The sequence below is a fragment of the Eleutherodactylus coqui genome, chromosome 1 (genome assembly GCF_035609145.1).
Source record: "Eleutherodactylus coqui strain aEleCoq1 chromosome 1, aEleCoq1.hap1, whole genome shotgun sequence".
Taxonomy (NCBI): Eukaryota; Metazoa; Chordata; class Amphibia; order Anura; family Eleutherodactylidae; genus Eleutherodactylus; species Eleutherodactylus coqui.
The window spans coordinates 19104365-19131850 of record NC_089837.1 but is presented as its reverse complement, the minus strand read 5'-3'; the positions used below and the strand labels follow the sequence as shown (position 1 = coordinate 19131850).

At 50.6% G+C, this 27486-nt stretch overlaps 1 protein-coding gene across 2 annotated transcripts; it reads right to left on the bottom strand.

Annotated features, from left to right (window-relative positions):
• Nucleotides 1–1053: 1053 nt before the first annotated feature.
• On the bottom strand, nt 1054–26882 carry SLC5A6 (solute carrier family 5 member 6). Of its 2 annotated transcripts, none has more exons than XM_066594410.1 (15): nt 26409–26882; nt 26222–26287; nt 23728–23779; nt 22557–22624; nt 22165–22319; nt 21659–21799; nt 19552–19681; nt 18604–18692; nt 17974–18086; nt 14915–14982; nt 14515–14601; nt 14236–14414; nt 13517–13620; nt 11388–11542; nt 1054–9571 (listed from the first exon to the last, which is right to left on the bottom strand). In XM_066594410.1, the coding sequence occupies exons 1-15, from the start codon at nt 26736–26738 to the stop codon at nt 9410–9412; spliced, it is 1899 nt and encodes a 632-aa protein (XP_066450507.1). In that variant the 5' UTR covers nt 26739–26882; the 3' UTR covers nt 1054–9409. The 2 variants fall into 2 exon arrangements, with proteins under 2 accessions (XP_066450507.1, XP_066450508.1); XM_066594411.1 differs by having other exon boundaries at nt 11421–11542.
• Between the last annotated feature and the right edge of the window lie 604 nt (nt 26883–27486).

Sequence of the window (27486 nt, the reverse complement as noted above, 5' to 3'; positions counted from 1 at the left end):
TTAGAGCAGGAGCCCCGCTGTCAGTCAGCCGAGCCACCGCCTCATAAAGATGTATGTGCGGGTTTAAATCTATGAGTGAGGTCAATAAATGGCTTACTGGCCGTCACTAAGGGGTTAAAATAATGTAGCTAAATGGACAAAAAATAACCCAAACAACCCCCCTTTATAACCGGATTTCTCAGCAGCAGCGGTGGACGGATCAGGGGCCACAGAAGACGTAAAGGAGTTGTGTAAGATCTCAGCACATCCGGTTCCTTTGCTTCCAGTCGTCTTGCCCTTGGACAGAGCAGAGAAAATAGTTGAACACGAGCCACAGGGGCCGGACAGGAGGTCACGGCCCAAGTCTTCAGTGCCGTCCTCCAAAACATCCCAAGAAAGCACAGCGCTGATGACCACATATGGACCCGGCCGGCAGATGATCACCAACCCCTCCTACAGAGTCTTGTGCTCTAGTCACACCCAGAGCTGCATTTAGAATTGTGTAGATTGCCATTTGAAATGTCTGCAGTTTGACAATCCATAGCGAGACAGGACGGGCCGCGACCAGCCTAGGAATAGAGAACCGTTTGACTGCAGCTCTGGATGGGACTAGAGGCTCAAGAGTTACACAATATAAAGATCAGGTGTGAAACTCCTTAAAGGAACAGATTCCTGTAGAAGTCCATGTGTTTACTGCGATGGGGGCAGCTCAGCGCCATCACCCAGCATTGCTGGGGTCCTGGGCTCAAAGCCAAGCAGGGGCCACATATGATGGGAGTAATACAGTGTGTGAGATAAGATTAGATTGTGAGCTCTTGGGGTCAGAGATGATATGTGTCATAGGGGAGTTAGATTACTGCATCCTGCCCCCAGGAGCTAACGGATGGGACGGCCCAAGTCTACATCCACGCCTCTTAATAAATTTGGCGCTCCATACTTCGGCCAGCATACAAAATGCCAGTAAGTATTCCCAGCGAGCGGCGAAGAACCAAACAGCCACTTGATGAAATGACACGATATATACGCCATCCCGGAGGGGCAGCAGGGGGCGCCACACAATTACAGACCACAGTGCTGATTGTAGAGCCTTTATTATCACATGAGATCCGGGACGGACATCACAAAACGGAGAATTCACCATCATTTACAAAAGGAACTCAACCTATGGGTACAAAAATACATTTGGCAGAATTCAGTGCAACAAATAACCCGGAGACGTCACAGTCGGCACGTTGGCACAGCTGGCGGGCGGGCAGAGACCGCCAGGATGGAGGCGCCCAGTGCTCATGGGGTTTCCAGTTAGGACAGGCGGCATATAAAACAGAACCAGAGAGTCATGTAGGATCCGCACTGAAAAGAGGGGAGAGCGTACATGACGTATAGAGGCGGCGTGGAGTGTGACCGTGGGCGGAGCCGGCAGCATCCATTTAACAGTGAAGTGCGATTGGAAATATAGTTTCTGTCCAACGCGTTTCACGACCTTAACCTGCGAGATTTTCAAATAGTTGGTTAAAGTAAGGCGGCGCCCGTAGTTTTTATGGGGTTTTATGGTCACTGGACTGTACAACAGCTCGGGACCGTGAAGCCTGCCAGCTGCAGCCGACGGCGGATGAACACAAGCGGATCTGTACTTGCGGTCGCAACTTTTTAAAACTACTTTTTGCATGCAGAGGCAGCGATGCTCTGCGCCCGTGAAGAGGCCCATTAGGTTCATGAGCTTGAGAGGCGCTCTTCTTCGCGCTGCGTTATTTTTTAGGCACGGAATGGTGACGACAAATATGCGCATCTGAACAAACCCAATTATCACAGACTGTGTGCATTCCCTGCGCATCGCATTTATGCCTGCAAAAACCGGCGAGAAGGCCCCACTTACTTCATATGTGTCTTCACTACCGATTTATCCCAGTGACTTGTATGGGCCGTTTTGGTCCATCAGGCTGGCTTTACACGGCTGAGAATCTCGCATGATTAGGAGCCCTTCTTAAGAAGCAATTATTCTTCACCACCACCACGACACATTGTCCTTTTTTTTTTTAATGGATTCTACTTTCTACATAGATCTTACAGCTCCCCGCCATACTGTCCAGTTTCATCGTTCGCGATATAACTGCAAACGGAGGTGACAGTGGGGGTCAGAGACCGTATATGTAATGGGGGCTGCGAGACCAAAAGTCCTTCAGCCAAGTGCCTGGAAGTGGTCCCAACAGACAGAGGGGTGTAACGATGGCAGACAACGGAACAGGTGGCGCTGCTGGTGCTTGTTGGATGAGCAGACGATCCCCTCTACTGGTGCTGTAGGGCAGTGTTCCCCAACTCCAGTCCTCAGGGACCCCCAACAGGTCATGTTTTCAGGATTTCCTCAGTGTTGCACAGGTGATGTAGTTATTGTCGGTGCCTCAGACATTGCCACAGGTGTTCTTACTAGAGGAGATCCTGAAAACATGACCTGTTGGTGGTCCCTGAGGACTGGAGTTGGGGACCCCTGCTGTAGTGGCCTGGAAGGTCCTCCAGGGTAGCCACACAATCATCAGTCCTGTAACACCTAGCTACGTACTGCTAGGAGATATAGGGGAAAGAGAGGGTGCCGTACGTCAGAAACCCTTTCTTCACAAGCTTAAGCTAACTACTTGGCAACAGCTGGCTGCTGATTGGTAGAGGAGGAAAGGATCAGAGCCAAAGGTGGGAAAATGAACAGGACCAGACAGGATGTCAGGAGGAGTTTGGAGAGAAAGTGCGGGAGAGAAGACAGGAAGTGAAGGAGGAGGCTCACAGTGTGGAGAGGACTGACGTTGCCCAGAGGAGGGAGCAAGCATCTGCAAGCTTCCCCATACAAGCGCGGTGTGGAGGGGAACGTTTGGGATCAATCTTCTTAACAGTAGTTACACGAGCCCCTGTTTACAGCAAGTCAGCAGAAGTGAAAAAGGCCAGACTTTAATCCAATTCCATCAACTGCTTAATCTGCTTGAAGTGACGCCTCAGGTCAGGAGGACTGTGGGAACTCTACTCCGTAATCTTTCACTACAAAGAGAGACCGTTAAACTTGTCCTCATACTAAACTGGAACTTGGAGCAACGTTGTTCAAATGCAAAGCAATACCTCTGCACAGTGATGAACTGTAATATCTACCTATCCACCTATCTCCTATCCACCTATCCATCTCTATCTGCTGAACATTTTACTGAAAGCTGAAGTAAACCAAATAACTCCAGTTTGCAATTCAAAGCTAACAGGACTCGTGTCAATCATTTCTCTGCTAACCTTTGGAATCCCTTAAGGGAGAAGTACTGGCGTCACGTAACAAACCACCGTTGAGAATTACTAACCCTAGTAAACCTTTTGCCACTGCATGCAACTGAGGCAGGACCATTGCTGGGGAGAGATCACGGCGCAAACAAGATGGATGTTGCAAGTGGCTCTGCAGTCTCCCCCACTTTGACACGCCCTGCTGGGACGCTGCAGTGGTCTGTCAGGGGCATCCTGAGCCCAGTCACCTTGTGTGCCCTCATACATCTACTGGTCCCAACACCTCCTAACAGTCTGGTCAGACGCTCCTCTCTACTGGTGGTCTGTCGGGGGCATCCTGAGCCCGGTCACCTTGTGTGCCCTCATACATCTACTGGTCCCAACACCTCCTAACAGTCTGGTCAGCCGCTCCTCTCTACTGGTGGTCTGTAGGGGGGTGTCCTGAGCCCGGTCACCTTGTGTGCCCTCACGCATCCACTGGTCCAACACCCCCCTAACAGTCTGGTCAGAATGGCCCGGTGAGGGACAATTCATGGGTACAAACATCCAGCTTCTCACATCCCAATAATGTGCCCCTCTCAGATTCTGGTAACGGGGTGAAATCTCTTCTCTGCGTCGTAGAGGAGTCTAGTGGCCAACAAGCTCTACAAGCGGAAGAAGAGGTCACTACACACAAGGAGCCTCCGAGAGCCTCTTATAGGCCAAGGGGGGAACCACTTCTAGGGCCTCCGGTGACAAGACCGTCCATCTAATCACCACAACTCTCATCATTTACAGATCTGCCTGAGATGTAACTGCAGGACGGGTTCTGCAGCAACATGACAACTTCTGGGGGCGCAAGAGGGTTTCTGACAAAGTGTCTAGAATGTCTCAGATACTCACTTAAAACAATACCTTATAGATACAGAACAACGCCAGTAGTCCAGAGACTGAACTAGATGGACAATTGTCTTTATTCGGCCTAGCCATGCAAGCAAGGGTGTGGGAATAACTGCTCAGGTGTCTGACCCGGTCAAAAGAATAGGGTTCATAGTCGTGAGATTCTCAGCCGTGTAAAACCAGCCTGATTGACTTTAATTGGAAATTTTGGTCAATGTGTTTAATAGATAGTGACGACACATGAAGTCAATGGAGGTCTTGTGTTTTTTTTTTTGCTCGCATGAAAGATGCCATACGCAGGGAATGCACACAGTTTTGGTCGGTGAAAATACAGAGACTTTCACGAATGAAACTGAATACACCGCTGTGAATGATCCCATTGTGCCGCACCGCTTTATGTATCCTGAGCTTTACTGACATCACATACTCTAGTCACATCCGGAGCTGCAGAGAAATCACAGCTTACTAAGTGCAAGCAGTGGCATGACAGACTCAGGCCGTATTCATACGGGAGAGTTTCCCATCTCAGCTCAGAGTGTCCTAATCTTATTTGCTATGGCCAAAGTTTAAGAGGACAAAAAAAAAAAAAAAACAAACAAACTACTTGGCATTTGCAAACATGTGGCAGGCACTGGAATGGAAATCAGTGCAGTCATCTACAGGATGACATCTACTTTGATAATGGGAAACCAGAAGTAGTCTGGATGCAGCTCAGGATGCGACTGGAGTATGACAAGAAATAACGTGGGATTAGGGATAGGAAAGGATTTACAAAATGACCTGGAATGACATGAAGGCTTCGCAATCCATCCATTTAGTGTCCGGCTCGGTGACTATAGGAGAAAATTTACAATGCATCCTGAAAAAGAGCTGTCCAGTTATAAATTATTGCTGCTCCATCTTCAGGATAGGTTAGCAATAGCAGATTAGTGGGTAGCGGGCGCTGGAGACCCCTGCTGAACAGCTATTCCCCAAACTAATGTGCTGCAGGGAGCAGGCAGCTCTGTTCCCATTGCAGTGGCCAAGCATGGTATTGCAGGCAAAGCTGCCATTGAAGTGAATGGCACCGTCCGCTTCCTACAGAAATTAACCTATTGCACTACTACAGAGTCTTTGCAAACAGCTGATTGGCAAGAATCCCAAGCGGTGGACTATTGATAACCTAACCATAGCATACATCAAGAGAGAAAAAAAAAAAAAACCGCCCGAAGTCCCAGACAACCCCTATAAGTAAGTCTGAATCCATCCATCACCTTTCTGAGATCAGCAGAAGTTTGAGTCAACGGATCCAAGTTTCAATATCCTGCTCCCTGAGACAAAGTCCTTTAGAATAAAATCACATGACTGCCCTGCTGGCTGTCATTGGCTGAGAGGCGACAGATCCTTAAAATAAACACGACTGTTCACAGCAGCGATTTCTTACATTAGAATAGAATATATTTTTGTACAAATTTTGAGTGTTACATCATTACCACAAATAAATTAACTTTCATTGGTCAAAAACATTTTTGGTTCTACACAAAACATTCAGAGCGACACAAAAGTTTCGGCACCGCGGGTGGGGGAGGGGTGAGGGTGGCCCAAGGATCGCACCACAGAAGGGAAAACCATGAAAAGCAAAATCCTGCTGGAGAGCAGACAGAAGTGCATCCGCAGGGCAACTGCCAAAACCGTGTTACTCCAGTCACATGCTGCTTTGTCCTCCTAGCAGTGCATGGTGGGAGCTCAAGGAGGGGCGAGAAGGGTCACATGAAGATTGGATAAACTACTGGGAGTTCTTCTCTTTCTTTGGATGTGACTGGAGTAAGACGTGATGGACCTCAAGAATGGGACAAGACAAATGGGAGGTTTTCAAAAAGACTCAACCATTATATGGAAACGTAACCCAGGACCCATGGGGGAAGACCCTCGGCTGCTCTTCATCATAAGCGGAGTTTAGTAGAAGTCTACTGAAACAGTGTTCGCCCCCAGAGTGTCATGACGCAACCTCAAAAGGACAGCATAGTCCAACACAGTTCATGGGGTGTCTGTGGAGGTCAACTCAAGCTTTGGAGGGCCAAATGTCGAGCTTCTCAAATTCGGACGTCACGATCTTGTATTGAGCTGGACAGGATTTCAGTGGGATGACCAGCTGCTAGAAAGGAACTGGAGAACGGCCTAAGGTTCAAGACAGCGCGCTACTCTCCGGAGACTGCAGGCTGTCGACACTGCGATTAACCATTGAAGAGATGGGTGGACTTCTTGAAATAGCCAAGAGAAGCTCAAGTCTACAGTAAGATCTGGTAACAGCTTGTAGGCCTCAAGAATCTTGAAGGGATGGAGATGGAAGGTCCGGCCCTACTGCATGGCGGCAGAGACTAGACAGAAGTCTCAGCAGTCTGAAAAATCTTATTAAATAAAAAAAACACACAACTCAAGATTAGGGAACCTTTTTCCATAAGGCGATGAAAATCTTCACAAGTCAAGAAGTTCTTCAAGACTGCGTAGGTTTGGCACAGAGGAGACAACCCAAAGATTAAGACAACTCAATAGTCAAGAGACCCTCCAACATCAAAGCTCAATATTCAAGGCCACCAGTATAGACGCTAAAGGATTAAAAGAGGTCCTCGAGCATAAGGTCCGCCCCCATGGGAAGAGGGAGGAGTCACTGAGTCAACCCTGCTTGTAGGAGCACGCTGGTCAGCTACTCTGCTGCACAGCACTCTGGGAGATGTAGTGCTTTCTCCTGCACAGTAGTGTTTCTGTTAAACAGCTTCCCTCACAATGCAAAGCAGCAGACAGGAAGAGATCAAACTTAACAGTTGTAAATGCAGCTCTGGATGTGAGCAGAGTACAGAAAAGTAGTTTACAATGGAGGAACAACAAAATAAGCCGAGCGTGCCCCTCACTACAGGGAGTTAGGGGCAGACATGAAAAGCCTGCCATAGATTTATACATACGGCACAAAGCTCTGCAGCGGCTATGGCCAATGCAAACAGATGAGAGGCGGACGCTGGCCCCGGACCCACGGGGCCCTCACCCTAGTCACATGCTGGTAGTCTGGTCTTCTACCTCCGGCTCCCCAGCTGCTGCAGAACTACTGTGGAAAGTAGTATGGGGGCACAGAGGGTTAAGCCCCCTAGTAACCAGCTGCACCAGTCGCAGCGAAGTTCACCCCCATCTCACCCCCCCCCCCCACATCAAATACGCTGAGGCCTCGTACCGCTCACTACAAGGACGCCTCCCGTCTTCATTCTAATACATTCGGTAACTTACTTCCCAACACTTCCAAGATCTCTGCTTGTCATCAGTGAACAGAAACACTCTTGCTTCTATTAGAGCCTGAACGTCTGTACTCATCCAGACCTGCAAGGCCCCGATTTCACACTGACACGTTGTAACAAGCCCTCAGCTGTGAGAAGTATCTAGTCAGTTCAGATCTTCACCAGCAGATTGTCAATAATGAATGTTATTCAGTGACAACAAGCAGAGGTTTTGAAAAGGGTAAGGAATTGAAATGCATAAGCCATTAGAAAGTTGACAAAAATCGCTCATTGTACACAATAATTGAGCTTTATAGACATAAAACTGAAGGGAAACCGCCTTTAATTTGGCCACTAGTTATGTCTGAAGGCATAAAAGGGGCGGGCTCAACATCTAGTCATGTGCACCAATCAGTGACAACCTCAGCAGTTCATAAAGCAGCTCAATGGGGAGGGGGAGGGAAATAACCGCAGAGTCTTGGCGAGGGACTGATGTATCACAAGTTACTACAGCCAACCGGTCAGACTGGAGAGCCCCTTTAAGGAGAACACAGTAGTCGCCATGACCCTACAACACATCTCCTTACAAGCCCTCATGTAGATGAGGACTGGGACCACAACAAGGGCTAGTGAGGTTCTAAACTCAGGCTGGTCTATGTATATAGCGCCACCCGGTGGCGGACTAAGTATAAATCAGATACATGGCGAGAAGTCACAGTACACAGGTCACTTGAGAAAATCCTGAGGCCGGCTCAAGACGGAGATCAATCATTATAAATCACAATGTGATCTCGAGATCGAGGGGATCAAACATCTCTTCAAAAAGGGAACATGGCACGAGGACGTTGGCCCCACCCCCTCCTGGAGGCTGCCACCATAACGGGAGTGGTATATGCAAATGTGCACATATAAGACAACTCCCCCATCCCTTAATGAGCCCTGAAAGGGGTTTGTCTAAGGTTAGAAAACCATGGCTGCTCCTCCAAACACAGCGCCACCCTTAAAGGCGGGTTGTATCTGGTAGCACAGCTCAGCTCCCCTTCACTTCAATGAAGCTGAGCTGCAATACCAGACAAACCCATGGACAAGGGTGGCGCCGTGTTAGCAAGAAAGCAGACCCGTTTTGCTAACCTTAGCCAACCCCTTTAAAAGAGGCCTATTAAAGTTAGGACCTTAATATGAAAAAAAAAAATATATAAAAATGTGAATACTCCTCTCCCTGCGGCTCCCCGTTCAGCGCTGCAGCCCCAGCGCACGGACCTGGAAGTAGTGGCAGGCGCTCACGCACCCCACACGCAACCAGCGGCCATAGAAGAATAACCCAGTGCACTGCAAGTCACTGCAGGCAGCTTATGCCAGATCCCGTGTGGCGGGCACCGGGGTTACAGCGCTGGACCACTAACAGCCCACCCAGGGGGAGGATTCAATTTTTGTTTATTTTAAAGGCCCTATGATTTTTTTGGTCCCTGAAGACCCCTTTTAAAGTAGGAAGAGTCTTGGAATTCCTTGGCTTGGAGAAGGCCCACAAGGGCTCATAGGGGAAGGCGAGGCCATCTTTCCCTACGTTCCACTATGAAGGGAATAGATTGGGTGGTCCCCTAACCGGTTCTCGCTCTGGAGGGACTCCCATTGTTTGTAGCACAGGGATAAGGATTGCTCAGCTAGGGTTCCCCAAACTGGAGAACCCTTTAAGGGGTTTGTCCTGGTGACATGTTCCCTTTAAGGTGGCACCTTGATTCTAGAGGAAATACCGCCTTCTACTCAGTGTGTTATGAGCTGGCAATCCTGACAACTAGCAGGAAGAGGAGATCTGATCCCAGAACTGGAACACAACAGCCAGTTCAAGACGTCATCACATCGTGGCCGAAGAGCCTAGAAGTCTTATAGAGCGCCCAAGGAACCACAAGAAGAACAGAGGCCGACGCTGAGAACCGATGGAATGGACGGGGTCGTACAAGCACCCAACAACCTCTATATCCTTCATACCCCGAGGTCCCAGCAGCTCCTCGGGGGCGGACCGGCTGGCTTCTCCGCCTTCCCAGAAGCCTTAGGTTTGGTAGGTTCCATCACAGCGAGGTCTCCTGAACGACATAGGAATGTCCGCCGTTGGGACGGGAGAAGCCGGAGTCGTTCTCTTCCATGTCTTTTTCTGCTCCTTTTGCGTGTCCATTCAGGAAACCGTTCGAGGCTTTGTCCTCAACATTGGGGTTTGGGGAGTCTGACTTATCCTGAGGAGAAGGGGCAAAAGTGTTAGGAGGAAAAGCGCATCACCCAGCAGGTTACATGACCCGTACAAATAAATGCAGCTCTGGATGTGACTGGAGTAGAAGTAGTGAGGAAACTGAATACAAGGATCTGCACAGATACATTAGGAGCGTCACCTCCGACATCATCTGCTTTACGCAAGACGTTTACCTGAACTATAGATGACGGAAAAGGGTGACCACAATTTTTCAGTCACAGGTGACCTCACTAGTCCTCTGCAGCCAACTCCACCAGTACCCCCAGCTCACCCTACCCTCTCCTTACATGTGACCTCACCAGTCCACTCCACCCTCTTGCTTGTGACCTCAAGTCTTCCACAGCCAAGCCTAACCTTTCCACGTTTGACCTCATTCTTCCTCAACCAATCCTATCCCTTTGTGATCTCACCCCCCCCCCTCCAACCCCCGTGTGACCTCACCAGTTTAAGGGTGCGTAGTGAGTGCGGGGAGGTAAGACCTGCAGGCTGGTCAGGACTGCTCTATGGCAGCACAAGAGCTGAGAGGGAAACTGTTTCTTTAAATCTGACACTTTAGACGTGACAATCTTAGGACTATGATAGGAAGTTATCACAACCAATACCCCATTTACACTGGCAGAGGATCGCTCACACCATCGTTTAAGTGATCATCTCTGCATACTTTATAGTAGCTAATTAGCTACTATAGAATATGCAAGCGGAGAGAGACCCTGCCGCAGCCGTAATAGAATACAGCTGTTTTGTATAAGCAAACAGCTGCATTCTTCTCCACTCTGACTACATGTGTCCACGATGTGAGTTCACAGCAGGACATGGGCACAGAGAATCTTATCAGTGCAGCCGCCCGATTACAGCCTGCTCCGCTGATCGCTGAATTCTAGCTCGCTACAAGTTAGCGATCAGCGACTCGTGTACGAAAACTGCACAATGTTCCTGCATTTAGACAGGACAACGATCGCTCAAGACTCTCATTGTGTCTAAATCAGCCTTTAGTTAGAAATGTTATATGAAATGTAAAGGTTTGAAGTTTGGGCATACACAAAAGGAAGATGCAGACGGTTTGTCCATACGGTCAGTGGGAAATCGTGAAGAAAAAGGAATTTAATTAAAAAATAATTAAATTAAAAGACGACGACTGCTGCTGTAAGCGGGCATCATCATCGCTGGGTGGCACCCAAAAGTCATGGCATATATATAAATGGGCCCTAAACAGGCCGTCACTGCTAGACGAACGACTGCCTGTTCAGACAGAACGATGCGGCGGCAGATCAGCAATCATCTTTAGGTCTGCAGGAAAGATCTGATGATTTATTGCTGGTCGCTCTTTAGCTGCACGCGTTTACACCTAACAATCATCCGGCAAACCGCTCAATCCAACAAGCAGTTGGCACAATAATGGTCATCGGAGGCAGGGCATTCATTCATGTATATATTAGGGGAGAACATTTAGTTTTGCTTCAAGCTGTAAGCCGAGGAGCTTCTGCAGTCCTGCAGTTTGAGAGTTGTGCTGCCCTCTAGTGGCCAGAGTTTATTTTGACATGACTATTTCTACATAAAATGCCCTCTGTATTACAGATGCCCGACTAGACAAATGTCGCCTCGTCTCCCCCCCCCGCCCAAATGAGACCCATTATACAAAGGGGGGAGCCCTGACCAGACTAACTCCATGAACCAACAAATCCCATGGAAATAGGTCCCCCAGGTGGAGGAATCACACAGTGTGGAGACAAGACGGATGAAGGGTTTTTTGCTTTTGGTCCAAGTCAGTCGGAAGAGGAAAGACAATGAAGAATGTAATGTACCTTTAAGAGTCTGCAGGCGTGGCGCTCCCCTACCTCAGCAATGTGCGGCACCCCAAACCTCAGCCGCTCCTTGTACTCCTCTGGAAGGAAGAAGAGCAGCTTGGGCAGGACGAGGTACACGGTGTGGGGGTTCACGTCCCTCCCCCTCGTCGGGCCTGAAACACACATACAGGTGGGGGGTCAGCACAGATGGCCGCAGGGGGATGATGGGAGGGATCCGGTCTGTGAGGCATCATTAAATACATAGATTTGGGTTCTGCACAATCCTGAGACATCGGCCCCAATATCCTTGTAGTTGGTTACAATGTATCAGTGCAGGCACATGTACACCCCGCCGGCACCCGTATCGGACGCACAGTTTAATCACCTCCTGTTTTATTCCCCTTCACCCCCCCGGTGTGGCCGCCTTCGGCCTCAGTGACTGCTGTCCCCCTCTGCCCTGCTCCTCACCAGGCGCCTATAGATGTCTGGAAGGATTTGCTGGGGATGACGGGTGTGTTGGGCGCACGGATACGGCGTTCTGGTTCGCCCCCCTCAATGGGATTGAGGTCCCGACTTTGGGTCGGCTAGTAATGTCTGCAGATGTTCTGCTCCTCTGCACTGCGTGCCGTATGACATGGTGGTCAGCCATGTTGGTGGAGACGTGGAGCTGTACTTGGGCATTACCACAGTGTCCAGGAGGTTTCTGTTCCGGTTAGCGGTTAGGGTGGCCTTTACTATAACCAGTTGCCCTAGTTCTCACCCCCCACCGCCATAACAGAACCTCCTTGAAACTTCACTGTTGGGGCGATGCCACTCTCCAAGTAACCGCCACACCCAAGTGCACCATCCGATGGGAGGATGGTATCCTGTGATTCATCCACAACACTTGCTTCCCCTCACTTACAGTCCGTCGCTCCAAGCCCCATTGCAGGCGCCACTGTGCATCCACTGCTGGGATGTTGTGTGCAGCGGCTCGTCCATGGTAACCCTTTACATGCTGATCCCTACGGAGGGTTCTGGTACTAATGGATGTTCCAACGGCCTGTGAGACCCCCTGAGCGAGGGCAGACGATGTTTGTGATGTTTTCACAGCTTCTACAAGGCTTTGTTGTCCACATTCTGTTAGTTTACGAGGTCTCCCTGAACATGGCGGCACCGCACACACCGGATGGTCTCCATCACCCAATAACATGGCCAACAGTGGACTCTAGAAGGTCCAGAAGCAGTGATGTCCCATACTGATTGGTGGGAGGTATTCCCCCACCAGACCCCGCTGTCAGCTCTACACCTGGTGACATCCCTCCACCAGACCCCGTTTTCGGCTCTACACCTCGTGACATCCCTCCACCAGACCCCGTTGTTGGTTCTACACCTGGTGACATCTCCTCGCCAGACCCCGTTGTCAGCTCTACACCTGGTGACATCCTACCACCAGACCCTGTTGTCAGCTCTACACCTGGTGACACCCCCCCCACCGGACCCCGCTGTCAGCTCTACACCTGGTGACATCCCACCACCAGACCCCGTTTTCGGCTCTACACCTCGTGACATCCCCCTCCACCAGACCCCGTTGTCGGCTCTACACCTCGTGACATCCCCCTCCACCAGACCCCGTTGTCGGCTCTACACCTCGTGACATCCCCCTCCACCAGACCCAGTTGTCAGCTCTACACGTGGTGACATCCCCCCACCAGACCCCGTTGTCGGCTCTACACCTCGTGACATCCCCCTCCACCAGACCCAGTTGTCAGCTCTACACGTGGTGACATCCCCCCACCAGACCCCGTTGTCAGCTCTACACCTGGTGACATCTGATGGTTTCTGTACTGGGATCTCCTAATGCCCATACATCACCTGACCGCACCAGACTGCTGGGTGGCCAATACCTTCATCAACCTAAAGGATATGGAGTCCAGAGGATTGTCTAGACTGGGTCCTACTGTAACAAAAGCTTAGCTGGGAGAATGTTTTGGCTCAGATCACATCTGCGCTTGTCCCTTCTGCTCCCCACCGCCATGGAGCCTCCGCCGCAGATGTGAACTCGCTGTTATAACGGGTTTTCAGCTTCTGGTCCAGAATGGTTCAACTTTCCTGACTGCAAGCCCAATGGTGATCGAGCGGGGGAGGAAGCGTTAACGGGCACTGACCGGTGAGCAGGCTGACGATGATGCCCACGATGACCACAGTGGTGGAGTTATGGGCGCTGTACCACATGTAGGAGAGGGAATAGAACTTCTTCAGACCGCTGATGCTGGAAGGAGAGAGATGGGAAAGTCAGTCCAGTGGATATCATGTACCAGGTCTACAACACAACTGCAACTCCCAGCATGCCCCCCATGGCCGCAGGCTGAGACTTGTAGTTCTCCAGCAGAAGGACCCTTATATTGCAATGATGTACAATAAGGATTGTTCTCCACGTCAGTGCGGCTCCATTCACTTCTATGGGGCAGACAGATGGCCGAGGGCAACGCTCAGCTATGTGTGTGCCAGGGAGGGGAATGGAGCTGCTGCAGTACTTCATATAAACAAGACCCCTGAAAAGACTGAAGTTGGCCCCCCCCCCCCCCCCCCCTTCTTGAATGTTTTTCAGTACATTCTATCATACATGAAATAGTACCATTATGGACAATAAGCCCTCGAGCCGCAACATGACCAAGGAGAAAAAACAAACAATTATGGTTTTGAAAATGGAGGAAAAACTGAAAAAAAAAAAAACCAAAAAAAAAACCCGCATCCTTAAGGGGGTAATGAACAAATGACTGGCCTCTTGCAGACCCAAATGCAAAACTGCGCACCCCTCTAGTACCTCGCCCACCATACAACAAGCCCGGAGCTGGATTGGCATAGTGCGGTGCAGACTGCTCACCTCTGGGCGGCCGCAGCAGACGTCAGCAGCGTCGTCACGACGGTGAGGTTTCCCCCTCCCGGAGCGCTGGTGACGTTTAGAATGGGGGCGGCTGTAGGGACGGACATCCTGTCCACGAAACTGCCGATCCCGATCCAGAAAGCCATGATCAGCCCGGCCAGGAGACCCGTGATCGCACCCTGTGGGAGCGGGAGAGGAGTAAGCACTGCGTTATGGCGTGTATACGTGTGGCGTGTATGTATGGCGTGTATACAAACGTGGCAACGCTGCACGACTCACAATGGAATTGGTGAAGGGAAAGAAGAATCCCAGACAGAAGATGCCAAGAAGGGGCCCGCCGACAATGCCGAAGATACTGAGCGCAGCCTGCGGGGAGGAAAGAGACGTTACAGCAGGACAGACCATACAAGCAACACGGCCGCTGCCAGTCGCACGAGTCCTAACCTCATCCGCTGACATGGGTCTCGTGCTGCATCTGTTTCATGTATGGACTTCCAAAGTTTGTCCTTGCTGTGGGTCTCTGGAGCAGCACTCTGAGCACCACACTTCAGAAGTCCGTACATGAAACTGAATGCAGCCCAAGACCGTGTGGACGGGCCCTAATGGTTACATATTGGACAGGCCCCCAGTCTGTAACCTCACATCCTGAAATACTCTGATTGAAGGCGGGGACCCTTACCTGCAGCACGGGGCCCATCAGGGAGGAGATGTAGGCCATTCCCAGGCAGAGGAGTCCGTACTTCAGGGCTGTAATGAGACAAGACATTAGCTCCTGCTATGGGGAGGGGGAGCGACAGAACGAGGGATGAATGACGGATGAAGGGGGAGCTACGGGGCACAACGTCACAACAGTTCAGCCCTCCACGCAGGTATAGCAGTGCTGGCTGCAACGGCCGACAGCCGAATGTGCCATGTGAGGTCATGTACCTGGAGGGTAGCGGTATCACCGCATGTAACCAAGCAGATGTGCCATTCAGAAGCCTGTGAAAGCTGGGTGATAGCGGAGGGCTGAAGTGTTGGCACAAGGAACCTGAACACTGACTGGCGGGTGCGGATGCTGATGGTGGAAACGTAACAGTGACATCATGCGCCACTTGGAGCTTTCATACCCAGAATCCAATGGGGCGTCAGTCAGGATACCTCAAACTGTATGTGGCTGATATGCCCGCGGTCGGCGGCGCCCTGCGCAGGACATGAGCGTTTACCACACAGTTATAAAGTATGCGCTGTACGTTACATCACGTGGGATGGCTGGGGTGGGGAGATTAAAGGGGCATTCAGGGTCCTAGCGGTGGGATAGGGGACAGCTAGCCGAGTGGTGGGGGTCCGACCGCTGGGACCCCCACTGATCCCGAGAGCGGGGGCCCGGTCAGTCACCGAATGAACGAACAAACAGGTCTGGCGCTGACGACTCCCGAGTTGTCTGGGGAGTCTTCGGCACGTTTGTTGAATGGAAGCCGTGCAGAGCGCTGCCCCATCTGGCATCCTTCGTTTGGCGACCACCCAGGCCACCGTTCTCGGGATCAGTGGGGGTCCCAGCAGTCGGACCCCCACTGATCAGCTAGTTGTCCCCTGGGTAGGAACTGAAATACCCCTTCAGCACAACAAACACATATGAAGGAGGTGGGCACACGATGCAAGAGAATCTACGCCGAGGCGCAGGACGAGCCCGCGATCAGTAGCCGCCATCACAGCAGGACATACGGGGCCGCGACCAAAAAGGGAGGTTAATCCAGAGTGTTTTACTCAAAGCACAACCCACAACTTGACTGGAAGTTTGTGAAGAACTGTTTGTGTCCCGTAGTGTTGTGTCCATCGATGACGCGCGCCCTCTTTCCTGCCACGGGTGCATTGGTCACTAGAGGGCAGCACCTGCTAGTGTGCGGGTGGAACTGCTGGACATCACATGGTTAACAGATGAAGTGCGGTTCCATCTGCGGCCACATGTGGAGCCAACACACGGACTTGGGCACAGCCAACCGCCGGCTCCTGTAATAGTCGGTGCGCATTAACCCGCCGCATCATCGGCCGCCATCTGCTTTAACAGCAGCAGCGCCAAATGTTACCCAACATCCACAGAATTCATAAGCCATCCGGATGGGGAGGAGGAGGACTTCCTTCCATCAAGGCTCAGGACTTGTTTTTGACGATTTGTATTTTTCAAGGGTGACAGACAGGCAAGTCTGGCGAAGGGCAATCCCCCCCGAAACATCCACCAATGTTACAAATAATCACTACTTTTATATGTCAGACTCTCACGGACACACCGGCTACACGCATGCTGCTTTATATCACTTTTGGGTTGGACTTATTTCGATTTTTTTTCCTCTCATTTTACTTTTTTTTTTAGTCCCCATCAGGGACTTGAACTTGTGATCGTTTGATCGTGGTCTAATGTAATACTATGGTATTGCATCATACTACATGAGGGATCAGACAGGCACGGCTTGATAGGCGATCACAAGGTGCTTTGTTGTCATGGCCGATCACCTCACGAGGGGCGGGGAGTGGAATTTAAATGCACCTGTCAGAACAGACTTGATCCCATCCATACAGCCCATAGCCCACGGGATGTAACTGTAGGTCCGCTCCTGCACCCGGAGACCAGGTAGGTGTCCGCACTCGCTGCCGGGACGAAATCCTGCGAGGTTACTGGGTTGTGTTTGGAGTGAAACACCATCAGTTTGTGAATATAATTGTAGAGCGCCACCTGGTGGACAAGTTAGGTGAAGAGCTGCAATGTGATGTGAACGGGCAAATAGTCTGCAAACGAAGCCAAGTGGCTGTATGCCATGAAGTACAGTCCAACACCCGCAGCCCATATACACCCACCCTAAGCAACAGGCCCTTGGGTCAGCCTGCACAGGTCAGCAGATGGCCCTTCCAGCATCTATAGGACTTTTTACCTCTACACTGGAGGAGAAATCTGTTACTACCGGGAAACCATCAGCAAGCAGGACACTTCCACTTATTGGTTCTTTTGTGCATTTTATTTCACCATCTCGGACAGTACAGTACAAAGGGTTAACAGTCTAAGTCCACAGCGGTGGCATCACCACACCCAACACTAAGGGCCCGCTCACACGGGGTGCCCTGTGGGGAGCAGATGCCAGATACTAGCACTGGTACGGCCTCCTTCTAGGAACAATCGTCGCTCAATGAGTGAGGGCGGAGCCCCGGGGATCGTTCCCACCCGCCTCTGTTCACAGTGAACAGGGTTCGCTCATAAGTGATAACTGCCTGTTCACACGGCCGATCCGGCACTCCGATTTAGCATGCAGAAACTGAACGAACAAGAAGAGAACCAATTCTCGTTCGGTGTAAAGGCACGCCCCGACTGAACGACCAACAGTAATCAGAAATCCACTGGATGAGGGAATCTGAACGATTTATCGGCTGTGTAAAAGGGCCCTTAGCCTACTTGCTGACTGTTTCCAGATAGCGTTTTTCCCTACTCTAGGCCGTATTCACACAGACCAGGTCACCGTCAGACCGATGTCACCTGTGATCTGAAGGCACCACATGTGATAACCGCCCGCGTGTGAACAGAGCCCAGCGGGGCATCATCTCCTGCCAGCTCTGTCCACACCGGATGAAGTCACTGAAGGAGGTTCAGCCACACAGCAGAAAACACTAATCAGAGAAGACGGACGTAGCGAGAAACATCACGCAGACGGCCACGTGCCTGCAGGTCAGAGGGTCGCTCATCACCCTGACAGTGCTACGGCCTGCACTCACCCAGACCCTTGGAGATCAGCGTCGCACGAGACTCGGTGAGGTTCGGGAAGTGCGGCTTTATCAGGTCCTCCATCGTAACCGTAGCCAGAGAGTTAAAGGCAGAAGAGATGGTGCTGTGGACGGGGGCAAAGGGGGCAGATTGTTACTGGAGGCTCTCTGCAGTCCCATGTAACCCCACAGATAACGTAGATGTCACCTGCAGTCCTATGTAACCCCACAGATCATTTGGTACATGTGACCAGCAGTCCTATGTAACCCCACAGATAACAGTAACAACTGAGTACAGCTAATGTAGTAGAGGTCACCTGCAGTCCTATGTAACCTCACAGATAACAGTGATAGCTGAGTACATATAATGTAGTAGATGTCACCTGCAGTCCTATGTAACCTCACAGATAGCAGTGATAGCTGAGTACATATAATGCAGTACATGTCACCTGCAGTCCCATGTAACCCCACAGATAACAGTGATAACTGAGTACAGATTACTACTCTATGGATGAAGGCCTAGGTTTTGCTACAGTCCTATGTAACATGATGGATGACTCATGATCTCGCCAGAACGGTGTTAAGTGAACATTCTGAGCTCTGCTACACCCGGTAGTCATGTGCAGGTTGGTACACACTTACCTGAGGGCTCCGCTGAACAGACAGGCCACGAAGAGTCCGGGGAGACCCGGGAAGTCCTGCAGAATGTCCATCACGAAGTACAGCACCATCTACAGGGGAGACCGCAGGCAGTAGGCATCAGTCAGCAAGGCGATCAGCATAGGACGCCCCGCACCCGTCTCACATACCATCGGGGCGATCCCCGCCCACCACATCTACAAGACTGGGCGTACGGCTTCTGGTCGCCGGGTCTCAGGGCTCCTTGACAAGCCCTCCCCCCACGCCACGGCTTCTCTGCTTGCTGTCAGTGAGTGGAAACCTTCCTGTCTGACGCTGGCAGGTGGGCGGAGCTCTCGTACGGCACGAGGGTGGGTTCACATGGAACGGAAACGCTGCGGAAGGTTTCTGTTTACAGCAGAGATCTTGAAAATCTGAGCAACTGGAAGACTAGGTGGATTAGAGAGTTGAAAATCCTGACGCTCTGTTCCGTGAATGCGAGGAGCCCGACTTCCGGGTTTTGCCCTGTTAATGCGGAAGTGGCGCCACTTCTTGGTGTGGAAACGCTTGTTTCCGTGTTGGAAATTGCACATTGTGCCCGGACAGTCCGAGTGCAGATCTGCGAGGGGGTCGGACACAGAACCGCCACAATCCCGCTGTGTGAATACACCCATAGACAGCAGAACCGGGAGGATGGGTTTTCACTCATTGAAAGCAAGCAGAAATCATGAACCCTTCATATCTGTTCAGAGTGGATTTGCTTGTAAAAGCAGTAAACTGATACTTTGCATCCTCACCGCTGCTGGTTGGAAACAGTCAGCAAGCAGCACCAGGTCCTAATACACAGGAATTGGCTGCTTGTTGGAGGAAGCCGTGGCACGACTGTAGAGGAGCTGCCCGATGGCCGCAGACCACAGCGGACCCTACAGGCCTCGGGCAGCATGTACAGGCTGGCGCTGCGGCGGGCCTCACCTGGTCGGGCACCTTGATCATCTCCGGGTTCTGGATCTCATTCTTCTGGTAATAGGCGAACATCACCAGTCCGGTCAGACAGCCGAGACCCAAGACCAGCTGCTGGCAGGGGAACACCGCGTAACAGGACCTGCGGGGGGCGTTACACAGAAGGGTGGGAGGTCAGTCCCCAACATAACCCAACAGGAAGACAGCAGAACTGTGAATGCAGCTCTGGATGCCGCACAGAATCCGCTTTAACTAATCAGTGCCGCCAGGGGGGATTTATGCGATTTTCATCTCCAAGGCTGGCTTCTCACACGCCATAAGGCCATTTATCCATCAGCACCAATGCGGGTAGTTTTCATAGCTACATATGTGGGTTTATTTATTTATTTTTTTAAAACAACTTTTTCGGAGTTGCAAAAAAAACAAACAAAAAAAAAAAGACTTAACATCCCCCAAATTTTTCTAAACAGCATTTGCTCTGTAGGATAAGCAGTGTGCGCAGTTTGTTGTCCGGGGCGTTACAGAAAAGACACCAAATGTGTTTTTTTCCCTTCCTTAACGAGAGGGAAAATTGCTTAGTGATCATAGGCTATGGCAGACCCGGATGCCATCGTCTGCCATCCTGTTGCCATGGAAACCCACTGGCCCTCCGCAATTCCATAGAGGCCCAATGACATCGTAGAGCGAGTGCCCTCCCTCTGAGCCCTATATATCCCGCAATCAATATTAATGGTGGCATGTCAGGAGTTAACAGCAGGGAGCCAGCGGCCAGTCACAGCCGGCCCAACTACTGAGCCGCACCATGCCAACGATGCTAAAGCTTACAGCCATTTCCAGGAAGGGGTTAAAGAATACCAATCCCAAAAACGGCAACTTGGCAAACACTAATGACAGCCGGTAAGAGGTCAGAAGTGTGTGAGCTCAAGACACCATACTGCTCAAAGGTGATACAGCAATGCATTGTGGGAAATACTTTACATGTAGAATAGGGCTATAAAAGGTTAACTAATTTCATTGCTGACCCAGCGTTATGCTCCAGAGCTGCACTCACTGTTCTGCTGGTGGAGTCACTGTGTACATACATTACTTATCCTGTACTGATCCTGAGTTACATCTTGTATTATCCTCCAGAGCTGCACTCACTGTTCTGCTGGTGGAGTCACTGTGTACATACATTACTTATCCTGTACTGATCCTGAGTTACATCCTGTATTATACTCCAGAGCTGCACTCACTATTCTGCTGGTGGAGTCACTGTGTACATACATTACTTATCCTGTACTGATCCTGAGTTACATCCTGTATTATACTGCAGAGCTGCACTCACTATTCTGCTGGTGGAGTCACTGTGTACATACATTACTTATCCTGTACTGCTCCTGAGTTACATCCTGTATTATACTCCAGAGCTGCACTCACTATTCTGCTGGTGGAGTCACTGTGTACATACATTACTTATCCTGTACTGCTCCTGAGTTACATCCTGTATTATACCCCAGAGCTGCACTCTCTATTCTGCTGGTGGAGTCACTGTGTACATACATTACTTATCCTGTACTGCTCCTGAGTTACATCCTGTATTATACCCCAGAGCTGCACTCACTATTCTGCTGGTGGGGTCACTGTGTACATACATTACTTATCCTGTACTGATCCTGAGTTACATCCTGTATTATACCCCAGAGCTGCACTCACTATTCTGCTGCTGGTGGAGTCACTGTGTACATACATTACTACTCCTGTACTCATTCTGAGTTACATCCTGTATTATACTCCAGAGCTGCACTCACTATTCTGCTGGTGGGGTCATTGTGTACATACATTACTTATCCTGTACTGACCCCGAGTTATATCCTGTATTATCCTCCAGAGCTGCACTCACTATTCTGCTGGTGGAGTCACTGTGTACATACATTACTTATCCTGTACTGCCCCTGAGTTACATCCTGTATTATACCCCAGAGCTGCACTCACCATTCTGCTGGTGGAGTCACTGTGTACATACATTACTTATCCTGTACTGATCCTGAGTTACATCCTGTATTATACTCCAGAGCTGCACTCACTATTCTGCTGGTGCGGTTACTTCTCCTGTGACTCCTCCCCTTACGTTACTTACATGACGGCCTCCTTCTCGGTGCGGGAGCTCAGGTACCTCTGCACTTGCGCCTGGTTCACCCCGTACAAGGACAACATTAGGAAGATTCCTCCGATGCCCAGAGACCAGATGGAATGGCGCACAAACGGGTCTGGGTTAAAGCTAAAGGCGAGAACAGTGCAATCAGTAAGGGCCGGATGGATGGCGCCCCCTACCTGCTCACAACCTATGGGGTGGCGGTGAAGCACCTACCTACCCTATTGGGATGTTGACCCCTCCTGTCTGATAAGGGGTGGGGGGCAGTTTTCAGACATCGCTCCTATGGCCAGAGGTCTGATGGGGGAGAGGTCCTGCCACAGCCTCTGGGGGGCGCTATCCCATTCTAGTGTAGAACCCCTGTAACAGGTCTCTATGTGGGGGGGTTTGGGTGTATCTGTGTCCCGTCGGCAGCAGTATATACGGAGGGCGTGTAACCCCTCTGAGCTGGGGCTTCGTCACAGTGTGTCGGGGCAGAACGCAGCACTCACTTTATACCAGAGATCATACTATTGTTGACAGCGATCGCCCACACGTCCTGGATGCCGCCCACCTTGGCCGTGCCCACGATGATGACCGCCAGCTGCCCCGCAAACATCACCAGCGTCTGAATGACGTCCGTCCAGATAACGGCCTTCAGTCCTCCCTGTAAGAGACGGGGGAGGGGATCACAAGTGGCTGATGTGTGCGGAGCGTTCTATAGGATGTGAGGACGGGGGCAGACAAGCAGCGGTCACACTACACGGACCGCCGCTGATCTGCAGCTCGGAGCAAGGAAGGGTTTGTGGCGGATTTTAGGTCTCCAAATGAAGGTGAAATCCACAGCAGGAAATCCCTTCATAACAAGAGGCAGTACCAGAGAGCGACAGCAGGTGGCGCTTACCAGGGTGGTGTACAGCGTGCAGACCAGGCCCATCGTCAGGACCACCCCCCACAGGCTGAACCCAGTCACTGCAATGACAAGAGGGAGAGGTGAAGGTGGGGGAGGGGGAGCTTCAAAGGAAGAGTACATACACAAATAATGGTTCTGTGTAAACGCGGTATTGTTCTAACGAGCCCTGTATGCAGATTGACAAACATCTAAAGCCCGCCCCTTAGCAAAGCTCCGCCCCACAGCTGAAACCATTGAACCAGTCAGTAGGATTAAAGTGTACAGGTTGTCTACAATCCCCCGGCTCTCCTTCCCCGATCAATCGTTTCCAGTTTTTTGCACCCTCTTATGTCTGTTAGTTCTGATTTACAAGTGGTCTTCCCCATTTTTCTGTTCTGCAGTCTACTTCCAGAGACTGGGTGTGTAGTAAGCCTAGCATTCTGACAGTAGTTCACTGTCTTTACTTCCTTGCTCTTACTTTCCATGCTGCATTGCACTGTCACTGGTCCAATCACCAGGGAAGCCGTATAGGAATGCCTGCGCCCATCTCTAAATGCCTGATCGCCCTGTGAGAGCATTCTGGCCAAACGGTTAGTAAACCCACTATAGAGCAAGTGCGTGTGCAGACAGCCCACCCCACTAAGAGACTGGAGATTGTTATCCGTGTCTGCAGATCTGTCAGCCTGCAGCCTCTGGGGGGCATAGGAGCCACATTCCACTATAGAAGGTGTGTGTGTGTACAGACACACCCACCCACAGCAGGAGAGGCAGAGACTGGAGATAGCCATCAGTGTCTGCAGATCTGTCAGCCTACAGCCCCTGGGTACACGGGAGCTACATCTCCCTATTATTGAGACAACCTTGTGTCCTTGCTACTAAGGAAGCCGTGCCCGACAACAGGGTCGATTGCAGAGGAGCTCAAAAATTGCTCAAATGAATAACAGTCCATGATATTATGAAGGCGGTGCAGCAACCAGTGTGGTGTGACAGCGAGCCGCACAGAAGGTGCAAACTATCTCAGGAGCTGCGCTCTGGCTGGTACAAACCGCAGGAAAGTGATGTAATTGTTGCCTGAGGGGGGGAAATTGTCAGGTGACCAAAGACCAACCAGGAGACGGTCAGGGACCGAGCGGTTCGACAATCATTAGATACGTCTCCTGTAAAGCCCCGAGAGAAGACTTACCTGCACTGAAGGCCAGCGCCGGAGCGTACAAGACCACCCCCATATAGATCACCTGCAGGCAGAAGGGGGAGGTTTGATCAGTTATGGTGTCTGAGCTTTTGGGCCCCCAAGACACGAGGGCCCAGATGCACTGGCTACCTCTGTACCTCCTCTAGAGCCGCCGCTCGCCCCACCATAAAGCTAATGCCAGGAATTAAATAGCACTCAGGACAACAAGTGGGGCCAATCAGCCATCACCGTGGGACATGCCTTATACCCTCAGTGTTGTCATAGGGACAACCTCCTTACACCCCCCCCCCCCCCCCATGTCTCCAGCACCATATAATTTTATATATATACTAGCTGATATACCCGGCTTCGCCCGAGTTAATTTGGTACTGGTGTTTATCTGGTGTTCACACGGAAAATCTTATGAAGTAGTGGTTACTTTAGAGATACTGAGGAAAAACATATGTTCACCATTTTGCATAGTTCTCTGCGTTACCCAGGAAACACCACGTGGAGGCAACCATGCAACGTTTCCTTTATATAAAATGACATCAGGAAGCGAGAGAATTAGATTACGTACATAAAATTTGGACACATTCTTTTGCGCTTAGAATTGAATAATGGAGTTGGGACCCATTAGCTTTTCCTATTTATGTCATAATCAATGCCCGTGCGAAGTTTCAAGTTTCTATGACATTGGGAAGTGAGATTTAGATTATGTACGTAAAATTTGGATGCTAATTCTTTAGCGCATAGAATTGAATAATCAAGTTGGGACCCATTAGCTTTTCCTATTTATCACATAATCAATGCTTATGGCAAATTTCCCATTTCTACGACATCGGGAAGTTGGAAAATTAAATTCTGTATGCAAAATTTGGACGCTAATTCATTTGCGCATAGAATTGAATATTGGAGTTTGGATCCATTATCTTTTCCTATTTATGACATAATCAATGCTCGTGCCAAGTTTTAAGTTTCTATGACATTGGGAAGTGAGAGATTTAGATTATGTACGTTAAATTTGGACGCCAATTCTTTTACGCTAGAATTGAATAATGGAGTTGGGACCCAATTACTTTTCCTATTTTGGAGATAATCTGTTCTTGTGCCAAAATTCATGTTTCTACAATATCGGGAAGTTGGAGAACTTTTGGCCAGCCAGGGCTTTTGTTTTTTTATATATCAATAAAAATAAGTAAAGGATGCAATAATGGGGCGGATCACCTCACAGCGCGTTCTAAGTCTGTGCGATGCATGCAAGAGACCACACCATGCAGATATGCGCTCCCACACATCACACGGACGGGGCGCTGCCTGTAACCCCTCAGAGTTGTTGGGCATGACTGTCGCCCATGTGAATGCACAAAGAAAAAAAAACAAAAAAAAACTAGCCACCCCCTCAAAGAAAAGAAAAAAAGAAAGAGCCAGACACTTTTCCCGCTACACTTTTCAAAATGGGCGCTATAAGTCGCTGCAGTATTTACGATGACTTCTGATGTCTTGTGTTCAGTCAAATCCCCCCCAGTCGGTCAGTAAGAGCAGGAAGTGTTGTCATGATCTCACCGCAGCCTGAAGATTTGGCAATGATGACGAGATGTTATGAAGCTTTCTCTGCCGCTCACTCTGTGGCTTTAGGCCTCCTTCACACGGGCGACAGCGATATCGCCACCAGGAAAAAAAGATCGCAGCAATACTGCCGCTGTGCTCTGTGCGACAACGCTGCGTTTTAGCGCAGCAATTTTGTGTTGGCCCTGCGAAGCTCCGGCACTTGTCTGCAGGCTTCAGCCAACGCTTCATGGAGAGGGTTCAAAAATCCTGCCTCCAGGAAGCGCTGCCTCTGATTGGTTCTCGAGTGCCGCAGCTCAACCAGTCACTGCCAAACTTTTGGCAGATTTGTTTTCCCATAGATGGGATTATATGTTGCAGGAGGAGCTGCTGTTTATTGGCACACGCAGCATTACTTTTTGTTTAAACACTGGAGTCATTTTTTTGAGGTTAGGTGAATGAAAAAAAAAAAAAAAAAAAAAAAAAAAAGCAGGTTTGGGGGAGAAGTGTGCAATTAATTTTTTTAAACTACAGTTTAAAATTTTTATTTTCCGCCCATGTGACCAACTTCACTTGGACTAGTGTGATATCAGTCTGCGGATCACAGCCCGACAATTCACGTGCCAACAGATCGTGGCACGTAAGGGGTTAACAGCAAGCGGCTCTGAGCCCGTTCCATCCACAGGACGCAAGTTTACATCCTGGGAACAGCTTCCCAGACAGAATGTAACTTTAGGTCCTGGGGAGGGAAGGGGTTAATGGGAAGTTCTGCACGTCTTCTATTTTAGGTCATCGCCATTTTCAGGATCTCTGCTTGCTGCCAGTGAGTAAATCTGTTTAACATTACTGTAACAAATCCTCAGCTGTGAGGAGTAACAGTTTACGTCTTACAGGATCCCCAACGCCGTGTCTGCTCAGTGTATCTGGAGCGCCCCCCGCAGCCGAAGACCGGACTCACCATCTGGAATATGAAGGTGATGGTGCCGCAGATTCGCACTTTCTTACTAAACCGCAGCTCCAGGTACTGCAAGAGAAGAAACATTATAAGGGGGTGAAGCAGGCGCCTACATGCCATCATCACAGGCTCCAGGAGGGGGCAGCTTCCCCAGAGAAGCACAATGGACCCCCAGACTGGTCAGTCGTACCTCATAGGTGCTGGTGAGCCGCAGCCGGTAGAAGACGGGTACGAAGATGCACGCCGGGATGAGCAGCCCGAGGATGTAGGAGCAGCCCAGGAACCAGTACTCCGTGCCGGACCGGTAGATTTCAGAAGGGACCCCCAGAATGGCCACCGCCGACTGGAAGGTGGCCAGGAGGGACAGCGTCACTGGAAGGAACCCCATGTTGCGATTGGCCAGCAGGAACTCCTGCGTGGTGCGCTGCTTGCCGCCGCTCAGCGCATAGTACAGCCCGATGGCCGACGACAGGATCAGCAGGAGTGCGAAGATGATGTAGTCCACCGCGGTGAACCACATGGCTGCCGGATGGCGCCGTCACTCACAGTATACAGGAGGGATCAGTCAGCAGTGTTAGTACCTCCACGCTCCGCCCGTCTCCCCGTCATGGCGAGGACGCCGCGGTAGATCTCACCGGCGCTGCAGAAGCGTAAGGGATCCTCAGCCGGACAGAAACCTGCAAGAAACAAGAGAACGACGACTGAGCGGCTGGCTGACCCGACTCGAAGGGTTAATGCTTTACTCAGAGCGCGGGCGAAGTCCGGCGATAACGGGGAAGCAACAACATCAGCCTGAAGCATGACAGCCATCTGTCGCCCCCAGCAGGCTAGTCAGAGCCCTGCAGTCAGCCCTGAAGCCGCAGTCGGAAAAGCTGTGCTCCGATTGGTCGTTACTGGTCTGTATTTAGCTCATATGCTGCTGAAAATGGCGCCATGAGCATCAGCCGTCGGCAGCGACCTTACTGCGGTCTACACCACCCTTCTGTAAACCCCCAAAGGAAAAAAAAAAAGTGGCGTCATGTGATCCTGCCGGCCGCGCATTTCGCAGAATTGGTTCGCCAAAGTAACTTTCATTACTTTGGCATCTGGTAACGGATTTCCCAGGATTCATTGGGTGTACGTTATTAACCCTTTGGCAGTTTATCCCCTTCTGACACGCAGGATGGACGTTTACGTCCTAACCGGTGCGATCAACACTGATCGCAGCATGTAAAGGGTTCACAGAGGGAGAGCGCTTCTTCTGACGTCATAGGGCTGTTGCTATGCAA